General features: G+C 40.9%; 1 protein-coding gene across 2 annotated transcripts in view; it reads right to left on the reverse strand.

Annotated features, from left to right (window-relative positions):
* Positions 1-2,475: 2,475 nt before the first annotated feature.
* SNAP25 (synaptosome associated protein 25) overlaps positions 2,476-22,788 on the reverse strand; it is an 81,373-nt gene continuing 61,060 nt past the window's right edge. The window contains exons 5-8 of one of the 2 annotated variants that reach the window (XM_043478403.1): positions 15,080-15,197; positions 11,344-11,469; positions 8,821-8,965; positions 2,476-3,760 (exon numbers count right to left, since the gene is read on the reverse strand). In XM_043478403.1, the coding sequence (XP_043334338.1) occupies positions 3,692-3,760; positions 8,821-8,965; positions 11,344-11,469; positions 15,080-15,197 (458 nt within the window). In that variant the 3' untranslated portion in view covers positions 2,476-3,691. Of the gene's footprint in view, positions 3,761-8,820; positions 8,966-11,343; positions 11,470-15,079; positions 15,198-15,360; positions 15,479-22,788 lie in introns of both variants that reach the window. The other variant, XM_043478404.1, reaches the window with a different exon arrangement.

The raw sequence follows: 22,788 nt of genomic DNA on the forward strand, positions 1-22,788 counted from the left end.
CACACATCTGGCTAGAATCATACCTACATCACTTATTAGCTTTAACAAAGTAAATCTGGTTCAGGTAATGTATTAATTTCTTCTGTAAAATGGGGCTAACAGTGTCAAGGTTACAGAATTTTTAAGAGAGTTTAATGAGTCATCATAAACGAGGCACTTCACACAGCACCTAGCATGTATTAGCTGATCAGAAGTATGAATTTTCGTCCCTTTTTCTCAGTTTCTAGTGTGGCTGTCAACGGGCTGACGAATGAGTGCCACAAAGCCTGCAGCGAGGTGGTCAGAGCAGAGGCCTGTGTGGAAGGAGAACCAGGAGAAGAGAGAGGCAGGCAAGAGGAAAGGGCTCTGTTACTGGGACCAGGACCACCTTTATCCCTTCTAGTGTTTTTGCAGAGGATTTAGGTCTTGCGGTATTCTGCCTTGCCCCAATAATTGTATTTCTAGCGTACTTCCTGAGTTGGTGCATTACCCAGATCTGATTCATCCCTGGGGAATATGTCTTCCTTTAGCCAAAAGGAGCTGACTGCATTAGAGCTGAGGCTAGACAAGCTCAATTATCCAAGGAAATATGCTTCAGAATGAATTATGTGTTGGACCTTAAAGCAGGATGCCCATGTCCTACTCTTCATGTATCCCGTATGACATTTTAATTATTCAAACAATGTGGAAATGCACTCACTTCACTAAGAACAGATGGAGTTGGGAAAAGAATTTTCTAACACAGCCCATACATCAACCCCTTAGCTCCTTTGACATACATGGTATGTTTATTTTCTGCATCTTTGAGCATCCTCTCTACTACCTAATTTTAAGGCATAAATGTGTTGCTAGAGTTGGTCCTTAGAATAACTTCCCTGAGCATCTGGGTATCCCTAGAACCTGTTCTAAGACTTGGGGAGAAGCTAAAGAACTGCAAACATTTCCTGAGGATGATGAGTTTGTCATCACTGGTTTTACTTCTGAACTGCTCTCACTTAACCTCTGGAATTACTGGTGAAATGACCTGGCAGCCAACCAAGATGATCAGGACAAATTCACCGGCATCGTCTCTGCGGGGTAGGAGAGGGAAGCAGCGGAGGTGGCAGAAGTGAGGAGATGACGGTGCTGGTGACATCAGCGGAGGAGGAAGCAAGGGCAGCGGTGACTGGGGAGGGAGCGGTGGGAAGGGAGGTGCTAGCTAGGATGGTTCAGAGGCGGCAGAGGTAGCGTCGAGATCACGGTGCTGGTAGTCATAGCAGTGGTGGTGGCGGAGCTAGAAGGGTACAGGTTATGACGGAGGTGATGGTGGCAGAGACAGTAATGGGCGTAAAAGTGGTGACATCAAAAGAATTGAAAACACATGTTTGCGCAAAAACCTGAGCATGAATGTTCGGAGCCTCATACCTGATCAGAGTCCAAAAGTAAAAACAACGCAAATGTCTAGCAATGGATGAATGGATAAACAAAATGTTTTCCATACAATAGATATCATTTGGCCTTAAAAAGGAAAACTCTGATATATGCTACAGCATGGACGAAATCTTGAAAACATGATGCTGAATAAAAGAAGCCAGTCACAAAGGACCACATATTGTACCATTCCATTTATAGGAAATGTTCAGAATAGGCAAATCTATAGACAGAACTTAAATCAGGGGTTGCCTATGGCTGAGGGAAGTGAAACGGGAATGACTACTAATAGGTATGGAGTTTCTTTGGGGGATGATAAAAATTTTCTAAAATTAGATTGCACAACTGTGAATATACTAAACACTATTGGATTATACAAATATTGAATATATTGGCTTCCCTGATGGATCAGATGGTAAAGAATCTGTCTGCAATGTGGGAAACCCAAGTTTGATCCCTGGATTGGGGAGATCCCCTGGAGAAGGAAATGGCAAACTACTCCAGTATTCTTGTCTGGAGAATCCCATGGACAGAGGAGCCTGGCGGGCTACAGTCCATGGGGTGGCCAAGAGTCGGACACGACTGAGCAACTAACACTTTCACTTTCACACTAGATTATACGTTTTAAATGGGTGAATTTTATGACATACCAATAAAGCTGTTAAATAAAGTGGAGGCAGCAGTGGTGGTGGTCGTGGCGGGCTCAGTTTGGTGGGGTGATACTGGAGAGAAGGAAGATGAGAGTTGATTGACATCTAATATACCTCAATCCATGTACAGCCAAGTCTGAGTACTACAGATTTTTTCTATGGATTTTTTTTTCCTTTGTGCCTTCTGGTTGAATTACATTTCCCCCATGGCCAACACTGAATCTATGCATAAGAATTTGTGAAACAGATTATAAAAATCAAGCCATGTTTCAATTGCCATTGGATCATGTGTAGAAGGGACACTTTTGCTTTTCCCATACGGTGTCCTTAGCAGGCAAAACTGACTTCTTAGGAGTGATGGGACTGTAGCCAGACTTCTTCTTCTCATGTGAGTACAAACTCAGACAGGGTCCATGAAGAAATTAAAGCAGACATCTGGGGTCTATAAGTTTTAATAATTTTAAACTAGCTACAAAATGTCAATCACATCACAAACTGACAGAGGAGACAGAAGGAATTTAATATTACATGCCGTAATGATATTTATCTCATAGTTTATCTATATTTCATTCATTTACATTATTTTTTTTAAAGGTTTCTTTATCAGCTACTAAATATCTCAGCAATTTGGTGTGCATAGCTCTAGATTAAGCAACAGAGAATTGTACTGATAACAAACCACAGGGGAAATAGTGATTAATAAGAGTCAGCCTTATAAAATTTACATCTCCACACTGTTTCACAGCAAGGTTGCTTTCTCCAAAACACAGTCTTCAAAAGCAGCAAACAAACTCTATATTACATCCATTGGACATAATTTCAGTCAAACGTGTGTTTTGCTGGAAATGATTAAATGGTGAGTATGTCAAACCCATCTTTTTTTAAAATTATTTTTTTTTAAAAAGGATGATCATGGTTGATAAGTTTAAATATTGACAGAAAGAAAGTGACACCACTGCAGTTTTGCTGGTATAACTTAATCTTGACAGTGCCTCAGTACTGAGCATGCTTTGTTGTTGTTTTCTGTTGTTGCTGTTGTGTGTGTGTTTTCTCATCAGTATGCTACTGTCATGGAAAGATTTTGTTTAAGTAGGAATCTAAAAATCTATTTAGTTCTCATGCATAAGTGCATAAATCACATCACTTTGAGTGCAATGCCTGTTATGTGATTCCACGTTGTCTAATCATGAAATCATAAAGACAGACACCAGCCATGAGGAGCAAAGACAGCGGGTTTTGAGTTTCAGAGCCTGATGCCCGAAGAAAGGACCGTGGCAGCAGCTCTGCGGAATGTCACAGTTTTACAAGAACAATACTGTGGATTGAAAGAATCAACAGCACATCGAGCATTCCTAAATTGTTGTCATTCAGCAAACACCACTGAAAAGAGAAAAGGTAAAATGAAACCCAAGACATCTTACATAAAGTGTTAGAGCCACCAAATGACCACTATATACAGCCTTTGGAAAGAAAGAGACCCAGGAAAAACAGAAGACACACAGTATCGTTGGGCTGATGGACGACACAAGACATTCACAATGGGGGCAGGGTGATGTGTGCACGTGTGCAGACCTACTAGGTTATACCATGAGAAAAGCATGAAGGTGCTAATCTTGCCCAACAGCATTTGGAAGAAGACACAGATGGGCCATTTAACCACTCCCCAGCATCTTTGTTGCACGTTGGTTGGCCTCATCAATTCTGGTTTTGTTGGAATCAGCCTGGAAAAAGGGGAAAGAAAAACAACTCAGTTTACCCATTAAAATGCTATTGGACCCCTTCAGGGCCGAGTTCAAATGCCTCCTATTGGGTGAAGGCATCTTGAAACTTTCCTTCTCATCAGAATGACCCATCCCTTCTTCTGTGTTCCCAGAACCATTGGCTGGACTTGAGCATGATCAGAGAAGTTTGATCTCATGACCTAGTTCTCATGACTGTTTCCCCTACCACAGACTGTTCTTTGGAGGACAGAGACATATCATTTATCTTTCTCTTCTGGAATGACACCCAATGACTTCTATGGCAGACACTCACATCTGTTAAACTGAGTTGAATTCCTGCTATTTGTACAGTTACTAGCGTCACTTTGGCCAGGTTACTTAACATTTTGGGGGCTCAGCTTTTTGCGCTGTAAGCTGGGGTCAGTAAAGAACACTGCTGGTGAGCACAGTTCCACTACTATGTTCCACTCATTCAACTTGGACAACATCAAGATAGATATCAACACTGAGGTATATACTGTTACTAGCTCCTTTTCCAAGTGAGGAAACTAAGCAGAGAGGATTTAGGCAATTTTGTCTAATGTCACAGCACTAATAAATGGGGAAACCAGGGTCAGAAGGCCTGGCGTCAGAGTCCACACTGTAATCACTGTTAGCATCTTACTACTTAGGTTTGCTATGAGGATGAAATGAGTTGCTGCACATAATGGTCTTGGAATAATGTTTTGCAAAAATGAAGTGATCAATATATCTTATCTTACAATTACAGCTGTTGGGTGAAAACGTGGTTTGCTTTTGCAATATTAAATATTTTTTAGTCCCATTTCTGAAGACTTACTCCTGTGAGCTTGATAACTGGCTTGTTTTAACAGAGACACACTTACTATCATTTTGTATTTTGACCGACTGCCTCACTGCTTGAGTTCTCTTTTGCTCTACATGCATCATGAAACCCAGGGCTACTACCTGGATATACTTTTAACCTTCAGAAAATGAACTATTCCTAACATCACTGAGGAACATATGAGCCAGCAAGCAGAAGAGAAGACAAAAATTCCTTTCTGGCTGTTGTTTTTGCTCTACTGTGGTTGGCAGGGTTGTCTGTCTCTCTCCAGCCTGGGAAGAGGGGAAGGGAACTGAGAGGCAGTGTAGGGACACTGGGCTGTTTTTATATCAACCAGCACTTAGTCAGTGATTACTGATTTCACATCAACAACTATTCTTGGTGCTTTGTAATCTCCACCAAGTCGTGTCTTCTTTATCCAGTTTAGTTGTGAATTCCCAGGACACTAGAGTTATCGCTATTCAAATAGAAATTTGCCAAGTGAAAGAAAAATATTTCTAGACTGTTCATAACTTTGAATTATCTGGCAATAGCTCCTTACCATCTGTTTGGATAGTTAAGAGTTGACTTCAAAACAGATAAGGCAGAACAGTAATTTTCCTTGATGGCTTTGATCTATAGACTCATGGTTTTGACCTTTAGGTTTGTAATTTGGAAAATGGGTATTTCTCTCCAGTTTTCCCGAATGCTTTAGTATTCCCTCTTTAGCTACAAATCCTATCAGAAGTAATAACACTTTGATCTAAAGGAAAATTAGAAGCTCAGATCAATGTGAAATGTTCCTTAAGATTGGATTATGCTGATTATTTTTCCAGACTTAACTTTAAGAACTGCTCAAATAAGGAAAAAACATACATTTAAAAACAGACAGCATTTCTGAAGGCAAACATTCTAGGATTTCTTGCATTACGAAGGCACTGGTGAGTCTTCATGTGATGGTACAAGAGGATGTTTTGAAGTAGAGCATGAGGCTACTCTTTGGATACCCTCAAAGAATCTGGGAGGAGCTAGAACAGACATATCTTCAATGAGCATCTGTGTTGTCCACCTCAATTCTTTCTGAAGTGTATCAAAATTCCAGTCCATACAATACCTGACACCAAAGGAGCCAAATCTTTATTATATTATATAACATATGTGCTTTTAGGAAAAAAATCCTGAGATAATCTTCTTTTAGTTGTCTTCCTGGTATTTGGAGAATGCATCTGTGTTTACTCTATTTATATCCTGTAGGACATATTTATGCAATATATCCCATCTCTGTTTTCACATTTCTATTTAGAGAATCCTAAACTCGCTAATACACTCAAGATACACTACATAACTTGCCTTTGTGAGGAAACCAGGATGCTGATGCAAAGAACCTGCGAAAGAGGTAGAAGGGCTGTTTAGGGGCTGTTCATGCTTCTGAACACTCTGAAATCTCAACTCCAGACCATGGCAAGTAAGCTCAGACTTCCAAAAGATGATATCTCTAACTTACATGACAGCCTGTTCTGATCCCAGATTTTAACTGTTCTCTTATTATTTTTCCCCTGGAGAAGGAAATAGCAATCCACTCCAGTATCAGATGAGGAACCAGGTCATGAAGCTGGTGGGCAGGAAAGCCTTGCTGGAACTCAAGATCTTAGTTTTCAAACACCATGCTTCCATACTGATGCGAGAATGTGAGCAATGCTCAATCTTCAGCTTTACTTTTAACCTATTTTAACGTGTGCATCGCATCTTGCACTGACAATTTTAAATCCAAGTTTGAACATTATTGTTTCCTTAGCAACAGTTCCCATAAAGACATGACAGAAACTTGCCCCATTTTAATAGATTTCTAAAAGAATCATACAATTTCAACCTTAGAAGATTGCCTATTTATAAATACTCTAAATCAGAAAATAGGGTTTTTAAAGGGACAAAGCAATTTCTTGACAGTCCATAGGAATGTACTGAAGACTGCATTATTTTGGATTCCCAAAACTTTACTACTAATTGAAGTGATGAGAAAGGATCATGATTGGTGGGGTTGGGTGAGGGTGGTTGTTTGGGTCATGAGAGAATATGGGAGAAATAGAAGATTCTCTTTAGTCCTACAGTATGATTTTAATCCTAGATATGCAGAAGATCTTTGCACACCATTTTCTATGATCAGAAGTAAGAACTTGCAAAAGAAGGTAGAAGTCTACTAATAATCATGTAACATGTATCATTTGGGGCAATGCTGAATTGAAATGGGCTTTATGTCAGTCATATCTGCATTGTTGTTTTGAGGAAAAAAAGGCTAGTTATTTGAAGGCAACTAGACCCTTGCCCCACTTCTTAAGCAATTCAGCATCCAAGGATGAGATAAACTGTAATGGCTATTTCCTATCCTCTTGCCTGACTTTTGATAAAACCCAATAGCTGCACAAGTCTTGGCTCTTGTAAACTAGGCCCAGAATGAAAACTTTTCCCCTAAAGAACAGACCTAGAAATGTGAAGTGGTAGATTAAGACATCACCTGCCTTTCCAGGAAAACTGCTTGCTTAAAGCCCAGCTCTGTCAATAAAGATTTGACCCCTCTTTCTTAGTAGAAGTTCTCTTTCTAGGACTCTAATTGAGTTAGAGATACATTATCTCCCTATATCTGTGAGTCAATTGGGTCCTTTGATAGAAAAATGGCTACTTTTCTTTTTTTTTCCCCCAAATCATTTTCCTATTGGAAGGTGGTTCAGCAATTATTTCTTAGTTCATTTTTCTGGGCCATAATGGGTTAGATCCATTTCTGTTGGCTCCAGTACTTTTGGAAAGTCTCAATATTGTTCTAAAAACCTATTGATCTACACAGCTTAAAAGCTTTAGCACATCAAAGGCTCTTACCAACAATAAGCATGTCATGACTTGCGAAGTAGGCAAAGCACAGGTATTTTGTCAACCACACTGACATATGTGTATCTCAATATTGATTAGGCAAAATATTATGCAGTCAAATATCTTTATAAAGTGCATAGAACACAATAGGGCAAAGCGTTCCCTTTATGTCTACTCATTCCTTTCTTAAGTCAGTGGAGGATGCTCAGATACCAAGAAACAGAGTATTTAGCCTTATGATTCAAGAGAGCACAAAAACCGTCCTTCTACCCCCAACCAAAGTGGAATGAGTTGTTGAAAAGAAACTCAGGGTTTCAGGCTCAAAATTTCAGTACCTTCCAAGGAATAAACTCACATCATATAAGATTAGCTAAGTAGAATTGATTATAGATGCACAATTACCATTAAACTCATAATTTGTCTATTTCTTCCTGTTGGTATTTGGATATCTTAAGAAATTATAAGTAATATTTAGGAGTCTATTGATTAGTGAGGGGATGGAATACAAAGACATAGAGACTGTATCAGATTTGCATAGTGTAGAATATCCGGTGTGGGTGCCCCAAATCTTGTTATAAAAGCTTTCCAGTGCTTCTTTCTGTTCCCTCCTAATCTGAAGCCCCCAACCCTACCTTTTACCACTTGACCGTCTCTCCTCTTTCTGACACTAGGCGGCTCAGTCTGAGTGTGACATCTGGTGTCCTTACATGAACTCAATTTCATTAGATTATGTTCCCTACTTTGAGATCTGGACGTGTGCACTCTTGAACTGAAAATGGAATCTGGGCCTTTTTAAACTATCATTTAAGCTTCCGCACTTATAAAATCAAAGCTTCTATTCATCTTACGGCTAACCTAAAATAACTGTCCTTCCCTCCATTTCCTGATTCTATCCCTACATCATCTCTGACAAGCTCACCAACCTTCAAGACTCGATCCAATTTCAACTTTTTGGGTGAGATTTCCCCATCCCCTGACCCTTGAAATCTTTCCCCATCTAACCTGACTTAGCATTTGATGTGCAACTTTCTTGACAAATTATATTTTCATCTGGATGCTCACTGCCTCCCATAGGCTGTGAGTTTCTTGGAGTGGAGATGGTGTCTTTCTCATCTTAATATGTCTTTTGAGGCCTAGCACAATGCCTGTAGTAAAGGTGGCCCTGAGGAATATCTGCTAGAGTAAATTCTACCCTATTATTTACTTATCTGTTGCTGCATTTCTGACTCGGAAAATTAAGGGGAAGATGTCTATCTACCAGGACCTGAATCCAAAGTCACGGTTTGCGGGTCTTGTTATGCCCTCCATGCTTCCTCGGTGGTTATTTCAGAGAAGGTGATGAGCAACAGAAACCTGCTGACTGCCCCATGCTCACCTTCTCCATGATCCTGTCGATCTGGCGGTTCTGTGTATCAATCTCATTGCCCATATCCAGGGCCATATGACGGAGGTTTCCAATGATGCCGCTCACCTGCTCCAGGTTTTCATCCATTTCATTTTCTCGGGCATCATTTGTTACCCTGGGCATCAAAGAAGAGGTTTTAGAAGATAAGAAAAACTCAAATGCCCAGGACCCAAAGCTTAGTGAAAATCTATTGATCTCCAGGTATTAATCTGATCCTTTTAAAATCTCTGTTCAATATGAGAACATTTTAGCTTTTGTAGATAGGAAAATAATTTGTAAATGCATTATTGAACACTTAAATTTCTACTTTTAAAGAAGGCACATTAAGCAGATTAATATATCTACTTCTCTCAATTCTACCAACACATCATTTCCTCCCTTTATGATTATCCCAATTTTCATGTTTTAAGGCTAAAATTATTTTAGTTGGGAGGATTCCAGGTCAGAGAATGAAGGTGGAACCAGTTAGAAACTGTATTTTTCTTTCTGAAATGTCAATGAAAATCTCCAAGACTCAAACTTATAAGAAAAGCTATTGCACTAAGTCAGAGAGTTTCTCCACTCATCTACTTCTCCGTTTGGGACCAACGTTAATGGGAAGAGTAATGAGAATAACAGTCTGCCCCTTAATCCTATTTGCTCCCAAAAACTCCAAAGGGAGCTACTTTTTCAAGATGACTTTTACTTGCTCAGGTTTCAATGCTATGTGGTTTTTAGTGACATTGTGAATAGGTGATTTCAAGGAAGAAACTGTGATAAAATATTGTTTCAGCCTAAGTAAGGAGGGAGGAATTGGCTCTCAAAATGCCTTACCCAAAGGGAGTTCCCATGTTTTTCATAACTCAGCTTAACAGTTAAGAAGGCACTTTTTTTTTCTTAAAAAAACTTTTAATTGCAATTTAATTATATATCATATTTACTAATAGTTACTATATAGCCACAGTTCACCCCCTGCACTGTATGGATCCATGCACTGCTCAAACTGTCTTTAAGAAAGAACTCATTTTTTTAAAAAAGAAAGAAAGAACTCATCGCCCAGTTGCAAGGAGTGTGGTCAGCTGACAGCTTCTCATTGTTCATTCCTTTAGGTCTGCCTTTGAGCTGAGGTCATGTTCTTCTCAAGGTGGCCCCAGCCAGTGACAAAGCAAGACTTTTTACAAAGACTTAGTCATTTCTACCTACCATGGAATTCCTCCAATGAGCAACTTTGCTGTGGAGCTCCCAATGAGTTGGTCGATTGTTTGCCAGCTCTGCTTGATGGTCTGACAGCTCTTCCCCAGTCTTACTTCCCCCCTTTCCCTTCCCAGTGTTACTCTCTAATAAACCTTTTGCATTCTCTCTCATTCTTGGCACCTGCTTTTGACCCAGCTGATGGACAAGGGCACATACAGCACTAACTCTTTATCGTAAATGGTAAATACTTATTTCAAAATGTCTGAGTTTTCCCCACCTCAGATGGCGACGGGCTAAAATTTGCTCACAGGGGTTAAAACCCATCCCTCATGGTAAATCCCAATGTAGACTGCTCCTGTAGGATTTTTAAAGCAATCTAGGCCAGACAAAGTTAAAGGAGAACTTCCCAGGTTTCATATGTAGAAAATAAATTTACATAAATGATTGTCAGCAGCTATGACTTACCTCTGGTTCCATAGTTCTCAGCCTTCTTTTCATATTAAAATTTGAGGGGCTCTAAAAACTACTGACACCTGGATCTCACTTCTAGAGATTCTGATTCTGATTCAGTTGGTATGGAGTAAGCCCAGGCATCTCAACCTCTGCCCACAGCCATAACTACTGTTGGGTTCTGGTGACAGTTCTCTCCTGTCCCTTTAGGATTCTTCCTGCCATTGCTAGTTCATAGATGTTTCACCATTCCTTATTATTGACCCTTCCCACATCTCTGTACATCTCATAAATTCTGTCCAATCAAAGTCATGGAGTGAAACATTTGTTGACTGCCACACTGGTGTTGGATGTAGTCACGAGGCTGGCTTTGTCCAGTGAAATGTGGGCAAAGGCTTGATAAATGCTTGCATATGGGAACCTGCCCCTTGGTGCTGCCAGCACCATGCAAGAACCATGGGCTTTCCTGGGGAGAGGTTGCATAGAAGAGAAGGGACGCCTCATACCCACGGCCCCAGCCAACCACCAGACAAGGAAGCACTGCTGTCTTAGATCATCTTGTGCCCACTGGCATGTAATGAGCGAGCCCAGGAGATGCTCTCAGAAGATCTGCTCGGACAACACAGAGATTCAGAAGTTAAAAAAAAAAAGAAATGGTGTTTTTTCTCTTTTTTTGGCGGCACCACTCGACTTGTGAGTTCTTAGTTCTCCGAGCAGGGATTGAACCCAGAGCATGATGGTGAAAGCACTGAGTCCTCACCATTGGCCTGCCAGGGAACTTCCCAGTGCTGTTTTAAGAACCACTCAGGTTGGAGGGGTTTGTCACTCAAAAGTAAGCAACTGCTACAGGGCCAGCTACACAAGGCTCACCTGCGGATGAAGCCACCACTGATGGCCATCTGCTCCCGTTCGTCAACCACCCGAGCAGGCTGGCTGGCCACAACTCCATCCTGATTATTGCCCCAGGCTTTTTTGTAAGCATCACTTGATTTAAGCCTATGCAAAAAAGAGGGTGAGTGACAAGCAAAAGGGGCGGCGCATCAAGCTCACAACAATCATTACCTCTTCAAGCTCAGAACCGAACCAAGCGAATGAGTTTTAATTCGAGGCATTAGAGAATACCGATATATCATAATCCAGACCCAAACAGTTGGCCACCACCAAGCCTCAGCTACTCAGGATTTCATTTTTGTTAGTTTAGTTGGATTTAAGACAAGGATTAACGTAGTTGGAGGACATTCAATTCTATTTCAATGACATGGTTATATTTTGAGACACAAAACACAGAAAAAAACATACTGGCAGACAGACACAAAACAAGACTGCCAAGTAGAGTGTGTATATCACACCACAGCAACACACTGTCATCAAGAAAAACATCCTGGACCAAGTTTTTACACACCATCATGCAAAGATTCCCGTTTTAATTGTTTTCCCCCAATGCATGTGCAGAACCAGGCATTCTCACTCTGCATGGAGAAAATATAGGATTGGTGGCTGGCCAAGGGTGATGGTCTTTGAATTGCCTCTAGAGTGATTTGAATTAGATAATATATCGGTACTTCCAAACAGTCACCATACATCCAGAGTCGATGTACAAACCTTTGTCCACAGAGACAAAAAGTAAAAGAGGCATAGTAAAATGAATGCAGGAAAATAGAAGAGAGAACAAGCCATCTAGCACCAAAAAGGGAAACCCCTCTACATCTTCTTCATGCACCAGCTACAGGCATGAGTAGAAAGTGAAGCATTCTCATTTAAGCCAAACTACTCCAGAAGTTGACCATTCTCAAAAAAGGCACTAGCAGGACAGTAATAGCCTTCATGAGGATTTGAAACGCAGGTTCAATAGCTTCTTTGTTGGACTGAGGGGCAGGATGGGAGTGGTTACAGCCGCCTACTTCAAACTATCCTGGGATGTGGTAGGGGAAAGTGGTCTGGAACTGGTGTGGTCTCTGTGGGCCGTATTTCACTGAGCTGCCTTGGAGAGAGACTTAAAATCCAGGCATACCTACTGTGCCCAATAGACACGTATGCAGCATATTTTGGTGGGTGTGTTGTAACTGAGCAATCAAAGATGTTTTTATGTTCTTTGCATAGTAGAAACCACACGCTTTTTAGTCCAAGAACAGAACTTCTTTTGGTCCCCTTTTCACATTTTCTATTTTCTATTATATGACACCAGAATTTAACCTTTTTTTTTTCTTCTTTCTTTTACTGGAGGACCATAGCCATCTATTAAAACTGGCACTAAGACTAATACTTGCAGATTAGGGACCAAGAAACCCTGGAGACAAATTGGAAAATTGTACAGATGGAATTTCAGCAACTCCCACATCTAATGTATAATGCCACAGCCTTCAAGCAGGCAGAATTCACTGCTCTAAAGAGCCAGGGCCACTTAGTGGGACAGGATCCAAAAATGAATTTAATAGAGTTGAGAGTATGGCTTTGTTTTTGTTATTTTCCAAATCCCCATCCCCTCCCTCCTCACATTAACAGAAGTTATATGGACCTTGTGATGCTTTCTGCTACGTAAAATGTCTGGTGTACCATCTTTGGCAGTCAAGGGAGTGGGAAAGTTTGCGTTTCTGAACGAAGGCGAATCACTGCACCCACAATGCTGCACATAGACTCACATAACTGCAGGACATCTACCATAGTCCCTTGAAACATGCCGAGACAGGGCGAAGCCCTCGGAGAGTGCAGGGCGCCACCAGCCACTGCGCTGTGACACATGGTTTTTAAAGCATTATTTACACACAATAGGGAACACTTCAGTCAAGCTTTGAAGCTCAGTTAGGGTCTCTTGTGTAATAAGGAATTAGCGCCAACTGGTAGGTGGAATTCCCAGGGGTCATGATTTTATCTGAGCATTAGAATCTGTCACAGGGAGGGAGGGGGCCTGCCTCCACCCTTTGTCCACACACAATTGGTGGACAGGAAAATATGTCTATGAAATTCATCACAAAATACGTAGACATGTCACCTGGGGGCAAGTGGCCACTGAAAATGATGAACAGTTAAATCCTGACTAACTGGAATGCTTAGGAATGCTATTTTGGTGAATTATAGGACTTTCTTAACACAGTGGGCCATGGAGGTAAATTTAGTTTCAAGAGTGATGGCTGACTATCTGTTAGATTCTTGAGCCACTTTCCTGCCTTAGAGTTTTAGGGCAGGGAACATGATCAAAGCATTCCTTGGTTTTGGTTTCTTTTGATATGTCTGATGGCCTTTCCCCTGCAGCTCAGCTTTCACTGCTTGGTCCACTTGGACGTGGAACTTACAGAACGAAGACAGTGAGAGAATGCAAACTGCCTAGACTGACCTTTAGAGAAAGGCTTTTAAGTCCTTGATGGGATTTTTCTCTTTGTTTATTTATCTCGTTTTGCTAAAAGTTGAAAGGAACAAAAATATACATATACTTGAAGGTTCCAGTTAGCTAGATTCCAGTTAGTCAGGTTTTACTGTAGATCATTCTTAAAAAAAAAAACCCAAAAAAAAACCACTTAAATTTATTTGCAAATTGAGCCCCTCCCCTCCTAAATAGGAAGTGGGATATTTTAAATCAGCCTCAAAGTTTAAAGGATGTGAATGGTCATATAATCAGCTAGAAATGACATTGATTTCTATTCTAAAAGCTAGGATCAGGAGAGCTTTTAGAAAAAGGCTTCTGTCCAAAGGGAAGTAGGAGGGGTGAGGGGGATTGGGTAATGGGTTTAATTTTTCAAATGCATGTTGGACAATCCGCTCATGCATTTTTTTTTCCACTGCTAGTCAAATAAGACTACCTTCCAGAACACTTATTTTCAGGTTCCTTCTGTTGCAAACCTTTATAACCACATGTCACATTTCTGCTACATTCCAAATAAGCGTTGCAGAACCTTAACAGTTGAATGTTTTGTGATGTCGTGCATGCAAAATCTACACATTTCAACATTTCGTCCAGTGTACGGGGGATCTTCCAAAAGGAAGAATTGGAGAGGGATGGGTCCAATTTGGCTAAGGCGTGAGCACTTCTTGCTGAAGGACTCATTGCCTCTGCGTTGGGTGCAGCTGCGGCATCTATGGTCTAACCGCTGACCAGATTTGGTAACTGGTGGGCAGTTGAAAGGGTGAATCTCTGTCTTACTCTCTAACTTATGGAATGCTTGTTTGGGCCAAATTACCTGTTACTTTTGCTTCTGAAAAATCAAACCTTGATACATATGTGTATCTCAACTTCCAAACTTACCCCCAGTCTTTTCTAAATCTGCAATTTTGGTTTTGGGGATTTAGAGAACATAAAATTCCCTGGGTGGTGCCTCTCTTTCTTGAGGTTAGTTTCTGTCTTGAGGTACACTTTCTGGAAAATGTTGAAACGTTCATCAATAAAAGTTGCTGACAGTGAAGCTTTCACTGTAGTATGCCTGATTTTTAATGCATCAACAGTTAACTCCCACTAATATCATCTATGCTATGAGATGAATGCATTAGATACGGTATTGATCTGTTCTGCATGCCACATACTCATCCTGCCTTTGCACCCAGCAGGAATGAGCTTGTCAAGGCTTGGAGATGGGCCTTGGGAAACCAAAGCTTCAGGCAGGCAGGCAGCACCTACTTGTTACAGGGACACACACAAAGCCCGCAGAATTTTCCTAGATCCGTCAAATTCTTTTCTGCTTCTTTCATGTCCTTATTGATTTGGTCCATCCCTTCCTCAATGCGTTCCAGTTGTTCTGATTAAACACAAGTATTTTATCCCCACAGAATGAAGCGGATGGAAAAGGACAAAGAAAAAAAAGACAAAACTTCAGACATTCACTTTGACATTAAAAAAAAAAAAAGAAAGAAAGAAAGAAAACTGGACGCCACAGATTAGAGCTGGTACCCAGTACCTACTTGTTACAAGGACATATGAAAAGGCCACAGCATTTCCCTAAATCTTTTAAATTTTTCTCAGCCTCCTTCATGTCTTGGTTGATATGGTTCATGCCTTCTTCGACACGATCGAGTTGTTCTGGTTAGGACAAAGGGATGACAGTGTGGAATGAATTTTTTGGGGGTTTTCAACAGAACATGAGAAATGAAACGGAATTTGAAAAAGAGGGAGAGCTATTACAATGCATTGTCTGAGGAGATGCATTGCTAGAATCGGCTGTCGATGCCCTATGCAGCCAGGGGTGGAAGGAAATGAACAAAAGTGATGCTCATATAGTTTATAGCTCAGACATGATTGGGATGGGGTAGGTAAGCCTGCTTGATTCTGAATGTCCAGGAAAACAGCACAGCATATTCACTTACTCAGACACCAGTGAAACCCAAGAGAAAGAAAATGGGGTGTTAGTTTATGTTTTAAGTGTTCAAACGCAATGGTACTAGAGAAAGTGTCTGCTTCAACTTTAAAACATCTCTCTCTTTTGGTTTTTAGCATCCTCAACCAGCTAAGGATAGAAAATAATCCACTTTCTCCTTTGGGAAAAATAACAACTATAGAGATAATTAGCAATAGGTACCATATCCTTTTTCCCCCTAGCAGTGGCTGTCTAGCCAAAGACAGGCCATAGGCAGTTTTTGGTTTTGAATACTCAATTCATAGAAGCTGTTAAGAAAAGCAATATCAGCATAGCAACATTACAGGTACTGGAACATTAAATTCCTGGAGAAAGGTGATGGATTGGAACATGAAACAGTACTAAGTCATCACTGCCAGGAAAGCTGACCTTAGACAGTATCTTAAGATATAGATTGATGGCCATAAAAAAAATCATACTTCTAACTTGCCAGGGTTAATTAATCAACTTGATTAATTTTTCAAAAGTGGTGTCATTAAATTGAGTAAACTATAAGTTCCATGAAGTGATTTTTAAAACAGCTTTTATGACAATTAGAGCTTTCCAGGTAGCTCAGTGGCAAAAAATCTGCCTGCCAATGCAGGAGATGAGGGTTCCATCTCTCGGTCGGGAAGATCCCATGGAGAAGGAAATGGCAACCCACTCCAGTATTCTTGCCTGAAAAATCCCATGGACAGAGGAGCCTGGTGGGCTACAGTCCATGGGGTCACAAAAAGTCAGACGCGGCATAGCGACTGAGCACATAAAACCATTAAGGCAGCAGTGGGATGTCTTGGCCGTCTATTTACAAAACCTAATTACATTTTTATTCCTCTTTTCAACTATATTTTCATACATGCATGCCTATGCCTCTGGGAAGAAAGGCATGATTAGAATAAAACTGGTAAATACTTTCCTGTATAAAAGGGCATAAATAGTTACTTAAAAACAATTTCACATTAAACTGTCATTCCAAACTGGAGAGACTGTCTGTCCATTTGTAAAATAAGAAGCTATTGTGTTGTCCTTTGTGGGGCTGAGGAACAGAATTCAGCTTATTAGGTAGGAATCTGCTGTCTCTGCTCTGCTTTTCAAGAGACAGGGGAAAACAAAATGTTTATCCAGTATCTGATAGCCACAGGAAATAACAGTGCAGTGCTGGCAAACCTTTGCTAAATAAATGTAGGTATAGTCATATTTTTCAGAAAATTTTTGAAGGGGCTTAAAAAAATGGATGACAACTCTTTACATTCCAGAGAATTTTGTACTTTTCCAAACACTTCATTCCAGTTTCCTTAAGGAATGCAATAAATTAGTCTGTAGATCAAAATAACTATCAAATGAGGGGTTGGTTTGGGGAAGAGAAGCCCAGTATCTTCAAAACACATTAAGAACAGACAGAATAGGGATGACAACGCCCAACTGAGGAACTGCTGGTCTGAGGTGGACTGAAGCACATATCTGCTTTCAGTTCAGTTCAGCCACTCAGTCGTGTCCGACTCTTTGCGACCCTATGGACTGCAGTACGCCAGACTTCCCTGTCCATCACCAACTTCCAGAGCTCACACAAACTCATGTCCATAGATGTGGTGATGCTATTCAACCATCTCATCCTCTGTTGTCCCCTTCTCCTCCTGCCTTCAATCTTTCCCAGCATCACGGTCTTTTCCACTGAGTCAGTTCTTCACATCAGGTGGCCAAAGTACTGGAGTTTCAGCTTCAGCATCAGTTCTTCCAATGAATATTCAGGACTGATTTTCTTTAGGAGCGACTGGTTGGATCTCCCTGCAGTCCAAGGGACTCTCAAGAGTCTTCTCCAACACCACAGTTCAAAAGCATCAATTCTTCAGTGCTCAGCTTTTTTTATAGTCCAACTCTCACATCCATACATGACTACTGGAAAAACCATAGTTTTGACTAGATGGACCTTTGTTGGCAAAGTAATGTTTCTGCTTTTTAATATGCTATCTAGGTTGGTCATAGCTTTTCTTCCAAGGAGCAAGCATCTTTTAATTTCATGACTGCAGTCACCATCTGCAGCCATTGTGGAGCCCCCCAAAATATAGTCTCTCACTGTTTCCATTGTTTCCCCATCTATTTGGCATGAACTAATGGGACCAAATGCCGTATTCTTAGTTTTCTGAATGTTGAGTTTTAAGCCAAGTTTTTCACTCTCTTCTTTCACTTTCATCAAGAGGCTCTTTAGTTCTTCTTCGCTTTCTGCCATAAGGGTGGTGTCATCTGCATATCTGAGGTTACTGATATTTCTCCCGGCAATCTTGATTCTAGCTTGTGCTTCATTAAGTCCAACGTTTCTCATGATGTACTCTGCATATAAGTTAAATAAGCAGGGTGACAATATACAGCCTTGACATACTTTCCTGATTTGGAACCAGTCTGTTGTTCCATGTCCAGTTCTAACTGTTGCTTCTTGACCTGCATACAGGTTTCTCAAGAGGCAGGTCAGGTGGTCTGGTATTCTCATCTCTTGAAGAACTTTCCAGTTTGTTGTGATCCACACAGTCAAAGGCTTTGGCATAGTCAACAAAGCAGAAGTAGATGTTTTTCTGGTATTCTCTTGCTTTTTCCATGATCCAGCAGATGTTGGCAATTTGATCTCTGGTTCCTCTGCCTTTTCTAAATCCAGCTTGAACATCTGGAAGTTCACGGTTCATGTACTGTTGAAGCCTGGCTTGAAGAATTTTGAGCATTACTTTGCTAGAGTGTGAGATGAGTGCAATTGTGTGATAGTTTGAACATTCTATGGCATTGCCTTTCTTTGGGATTGGAATGAAAACTGACCTTTTTCAGTCCTGTGGCCACTGCCTAGTTTTCCAAATTTGCTGGCATATAGAGTGCAGCACTTTCACAGCATCATCTTTTAGTATTTAAAAGAGCTCAACTGGAATTCCATCACCTCCACTAGCTTTGTTTGTAGTAATGTTTCCTAAGGCCCACTTGACTTTGCATTCCAGGATGTCTGGCTCTATGTGAGTGATCACACCATTGTGGTTATCTGGGTCATGAAGATCATTTTTGTATAGTTCTGTGTATTCTTGTGCCCTCTTCTTAATATCTTCTGCTTCTATTAGGTCCATACCATTTCTGTCCTTTATTGTGCCCATCTTTGCATGAAATGTTCCCTTGGTATCTCTAATTTTCTTGAAGAACTCTCTAGTATTTCCCATTCTGTTGTTTTCCTCTATTTCTTTGCATTGATCACTGAGGAAGGCTTTCTTATCTCTCCTTGCTATTCTTTGGAACTCTGCATTCAAATGGGTGTATCTTTCCTTTTCTCCTTTGCCTTTTGCTTCTCTCCTTTTCTCAGCTATTTGCAAGGCCTCCTCAGACAGACATTTTGCCTTTTTGAATTTCTTTTCCTTGGGGATGGTCTTGATCACTACCTCCTGTACAATATCATGAACCTCTGTCCATAGTTCATCAGGCACTCTGTCTATCAGATCTAATCCCTTGAATCTATTTGTCGCTTCCACTGTATAATCGTAAGGGATTTGATTTAGGTCATACCTGAATGGTCTAGCGATTTTCCCTATTTTCTTCAATTTAAGTCTGAATTTGGCAATAAGGAGTTCATCATCTGAGCCACAGTCAGCTCCCAGTCTTCTTTTTGCTGACTGTATAGAGCTTCTCCATCTTTGGCTGCAAATCAATCTGATTTCAGTGTTGACCATTTGGTGATGTCCATGTGTAGAGTCTTCTCTTGTGTTGTTGGAAGAAGGTGTTTGCTATGACCAGTGCGTTCTCTTGGCAAAACTCTATTAGCCTTTGCCCTGCTTTGTTTTGTACTCCAAGGTCAAATTTGCCTGTTACTCCAGCTATCTCTTGACTCCCTACTTTTGCATTCCAGTCCCTTACAATGAAAAGGATATCTTTTTTGGGTGTTAGTTCTTGAAGGTCTTGTAGGTCTTCATAGTACCATTCAACTTCAGCTTCTTCAGCATTACTGGTCAGGGCTAGACTTGGATTACTGTGATACTGAATGGTTTGCCTTGGAAACTAACAGAGATCATTCTGTCATTTTTGAGATTGCATCCAAGTACTGCATTTTGGACTCTTTTGTTGACTATGATGGCTACTCCATTTCCTCTAAGGGATTCTTGCCCACAGTAGTAGATATAATGGTCATCTGAGTTAAATTCACCCATTCCAGTCTATTTTAGTTCACTGATTCCTAAAATGTCAATGTTCACACTGGCCATCTCCTGTTTGACCACTTTTAATTTCCCTTGCTTCATGGACCTAACATTCCAGGTTCCTATGCAATATTGCTCTTTACAGCACTGGAATTTACTTCCATCACCAGTCACATCCACAGTTGGGTATTGCTTTGGCTTTGGCTCCGTCTCTTCCTTCTTTCTGGAGTTATTTCTATACTGTAGCGTATTAGGCACCTACTGACCTGGGGAGTTCATCTTTCAGTGTCCTATCTTTTTGCCTTTTCATACTGTTCATGGGGTTCCCAAGGCAAGACTACTGGGGTGGTTTGCCACTCCCTTCTCCAGTGGGCCATGTTTTGTCAGAAGTCTTCATCATGACCCATCTGTTTTGGGTGGCCCTACATGGCATGGCTCATTATACATGCAGGTGTTTTGTGGAAGATGAAAGTGGTTTCTGTGGTGAGACTTCACCTCCTAGAATTATCAAAGTAAAGATTTCTCTTGATGTGTTCACTGTGGGTGGCATTAGCTGTAAAGAATGATTTGAAATACTGGTTTCTACATTGCTTCAAAAATCTGAAGTCTCTCAAGTTCACTTGAGTGATCTTGGCTGAATCTTAGTTGCTCTCATTGAACTTGTGAGAGACTAGCTGAGCATTCCTCCTCTGGGGGAGCTCCACTTCCACCAGCCTTCTGGGTTGCTCTGGAGCTCCACATTCTCCCCTTGTCCCTGAAAGTCTGCCCTCATCAGAGAGGAGCTGAAATGGTCCAGCAGAGTGCTTGAAACCAAGAGGACTGTGGGGAGGCAGGCCCACATTCCCGTATCTGGGTATAGAGGGCAAACATGCTGGGTTCAACTAATAAACTGACACATGCACAGGTTTTGGCATGCGACATACATTCAGGTGTTTGCCCTTCCTAAGGAATTTCTCAAGTTAATACTTTCAGCAAAATATTAACTTCCTGACATCTCAGGAGCCCCACTCACTGTGTCTCTAGGGATTAGAAAATAACATAAATAAAAGTAAATTGGTGCACAAGTGTTAGATTTCTGAGCCAGAGAATTCAAATTAAAATATACAAACAGGCACAGTCAAATCCCTATTTCTGAGAGTGGGCTTCTGCCATGGGTTCCAGCTTGGACAGCAAAGATCACAGCAAAGTGGAATTCTGGAGCTCTTTCAGAACAGCTGATTCTGAAAACCATTTTATATCTACCAATATTGGCTGAATGTATCATTATACACAATGTAAGTCAAATCCTGAAAAAACATCATGGAACAATTTTGTCACAGATATTCTAATGATAACATTTTTTCCTTTTCTTGTCCCCTCTTAGATTGTGAATGCTATGAAGTCAGGGACTTTTGCCTGTTTTCTTCAGTGCCATGGCACATAGTGGGTACCCCAAATAATATCAATCTTTAGAGTGTGATTGAGTTATGTTTGTGAATATGTTTGGAGTATAGGGACTTAACAGCACTTCAATGATTTCTGTGAAGGTATTTCTCAGGAAATGCTTGAAAGCAATCAATATCCTCATTCCATTCTGACATGGACAACATCTCAGAGACTGATGCAATGCAGTATTCAGGCTTGACTGCTCCTTACCTCCTTAAACTTACTTTCTGACTGTTCTCTGTTTATTCTTGGAGACCGGGAGGGAAATAACATTTTGGATTGGGGAGGTGTTCCAGTACATCACACTATCTGTTGGGGCAAGAGATTGTTCTTTCCTGTTTCTGCCATGATATTTGGCGACTGGTTATTTGTGATGGATACACCAATGGCAGGATGCTTAGGGATCTAAGTTTAGATATCGTTTCTACTAATAGCTCAGTTGGTAATGAATCTGCCTGCAATGCAAGAGACCCTGGTTCAATTACTGGGTTGGGAAGACCTGCTGGAGAAGGGATAGGCTACCCATTCCAGTATTCTTGGGCTTTCCTTGTGGCTCAGGTGGTAAAGAATCCACCTGCAATGCAGAGACCTGGGTTCTATTCCTGGGTTGGGAAGATCCCCTGGAGAAGGGAAAGGCTACCCACTCCAATATTATGGCCTGGAGAATTCCATGGACTGTATAGTCCATGGGGTCGCAAAGAGTCAGACACAACTGAGTGACTTTTGCTTTCTACTAATATTACTTATGTAAAGCAGCATGGGGCCATTAGAATCTTCAATCTAGTAAGAAAAAACCAACAAAGGGGACAAGAGATATGGAAGTGAAAGTTTAAGTCATCCCACATTAGAGGTAAGGGTATATCAGGGGGGTTTCTCTTGTAGAACAGAAAAATCCCAGGACGCAGTACATTTCCAGGGCCAGCTGTCATGCTCAGCGTTCCATGGCCTCCTGATACCTGAGTATAAAACAAGAATCCCATAAGGAATTTCTGAGTTCAAGCATTTAGCAGGGCAACCTGGAATGGCTCTTTAGGAGGATGACTGTTTCTTGAGACTTCTGTGCAGCTGAAGGGTAGAAGCAGTCAACACTTTTGGTGTTCAGGCAAAGATAAAATTAGTAGAGCATAAATTGGAGAGAAATTTTAAAGCAGTTATTGATCTACACAACTAAACACAGCATATACAGCATCCAAATACATGTACAATGGCAGAGAAGATAGTTGTTGACTCATTTAAAAAGCTCCTGACCTCTTCTTACAGTATAAATGGAACATATACCACTTAAGACCAGGCAGAAGCCACCTACTTTTGAAGGTTTACAGCTGTGTGTTTCTCATCAATATCAATTATCCATCATGCATCTGGTAAAACCCAGGTTATCCTAGGAAATATGTTCAACTGAGAACTTAGCTGTGTGG

The sequence above is a fragment of the Cervus canadensis genome, chromosome 10, assembly GCF_019320065.1.
Source record: "Cervus canadensis isolate Bull #8, Minnesota chromosome 10, ASM1932006v1, whole genome shotgun sequence".
Taxonomy (NCBI): Eukaryota; Metazoa; Chordata; class Mammalia; order Artiodactyla; family Cervidae; genus Cervus; species Cervus canadensis.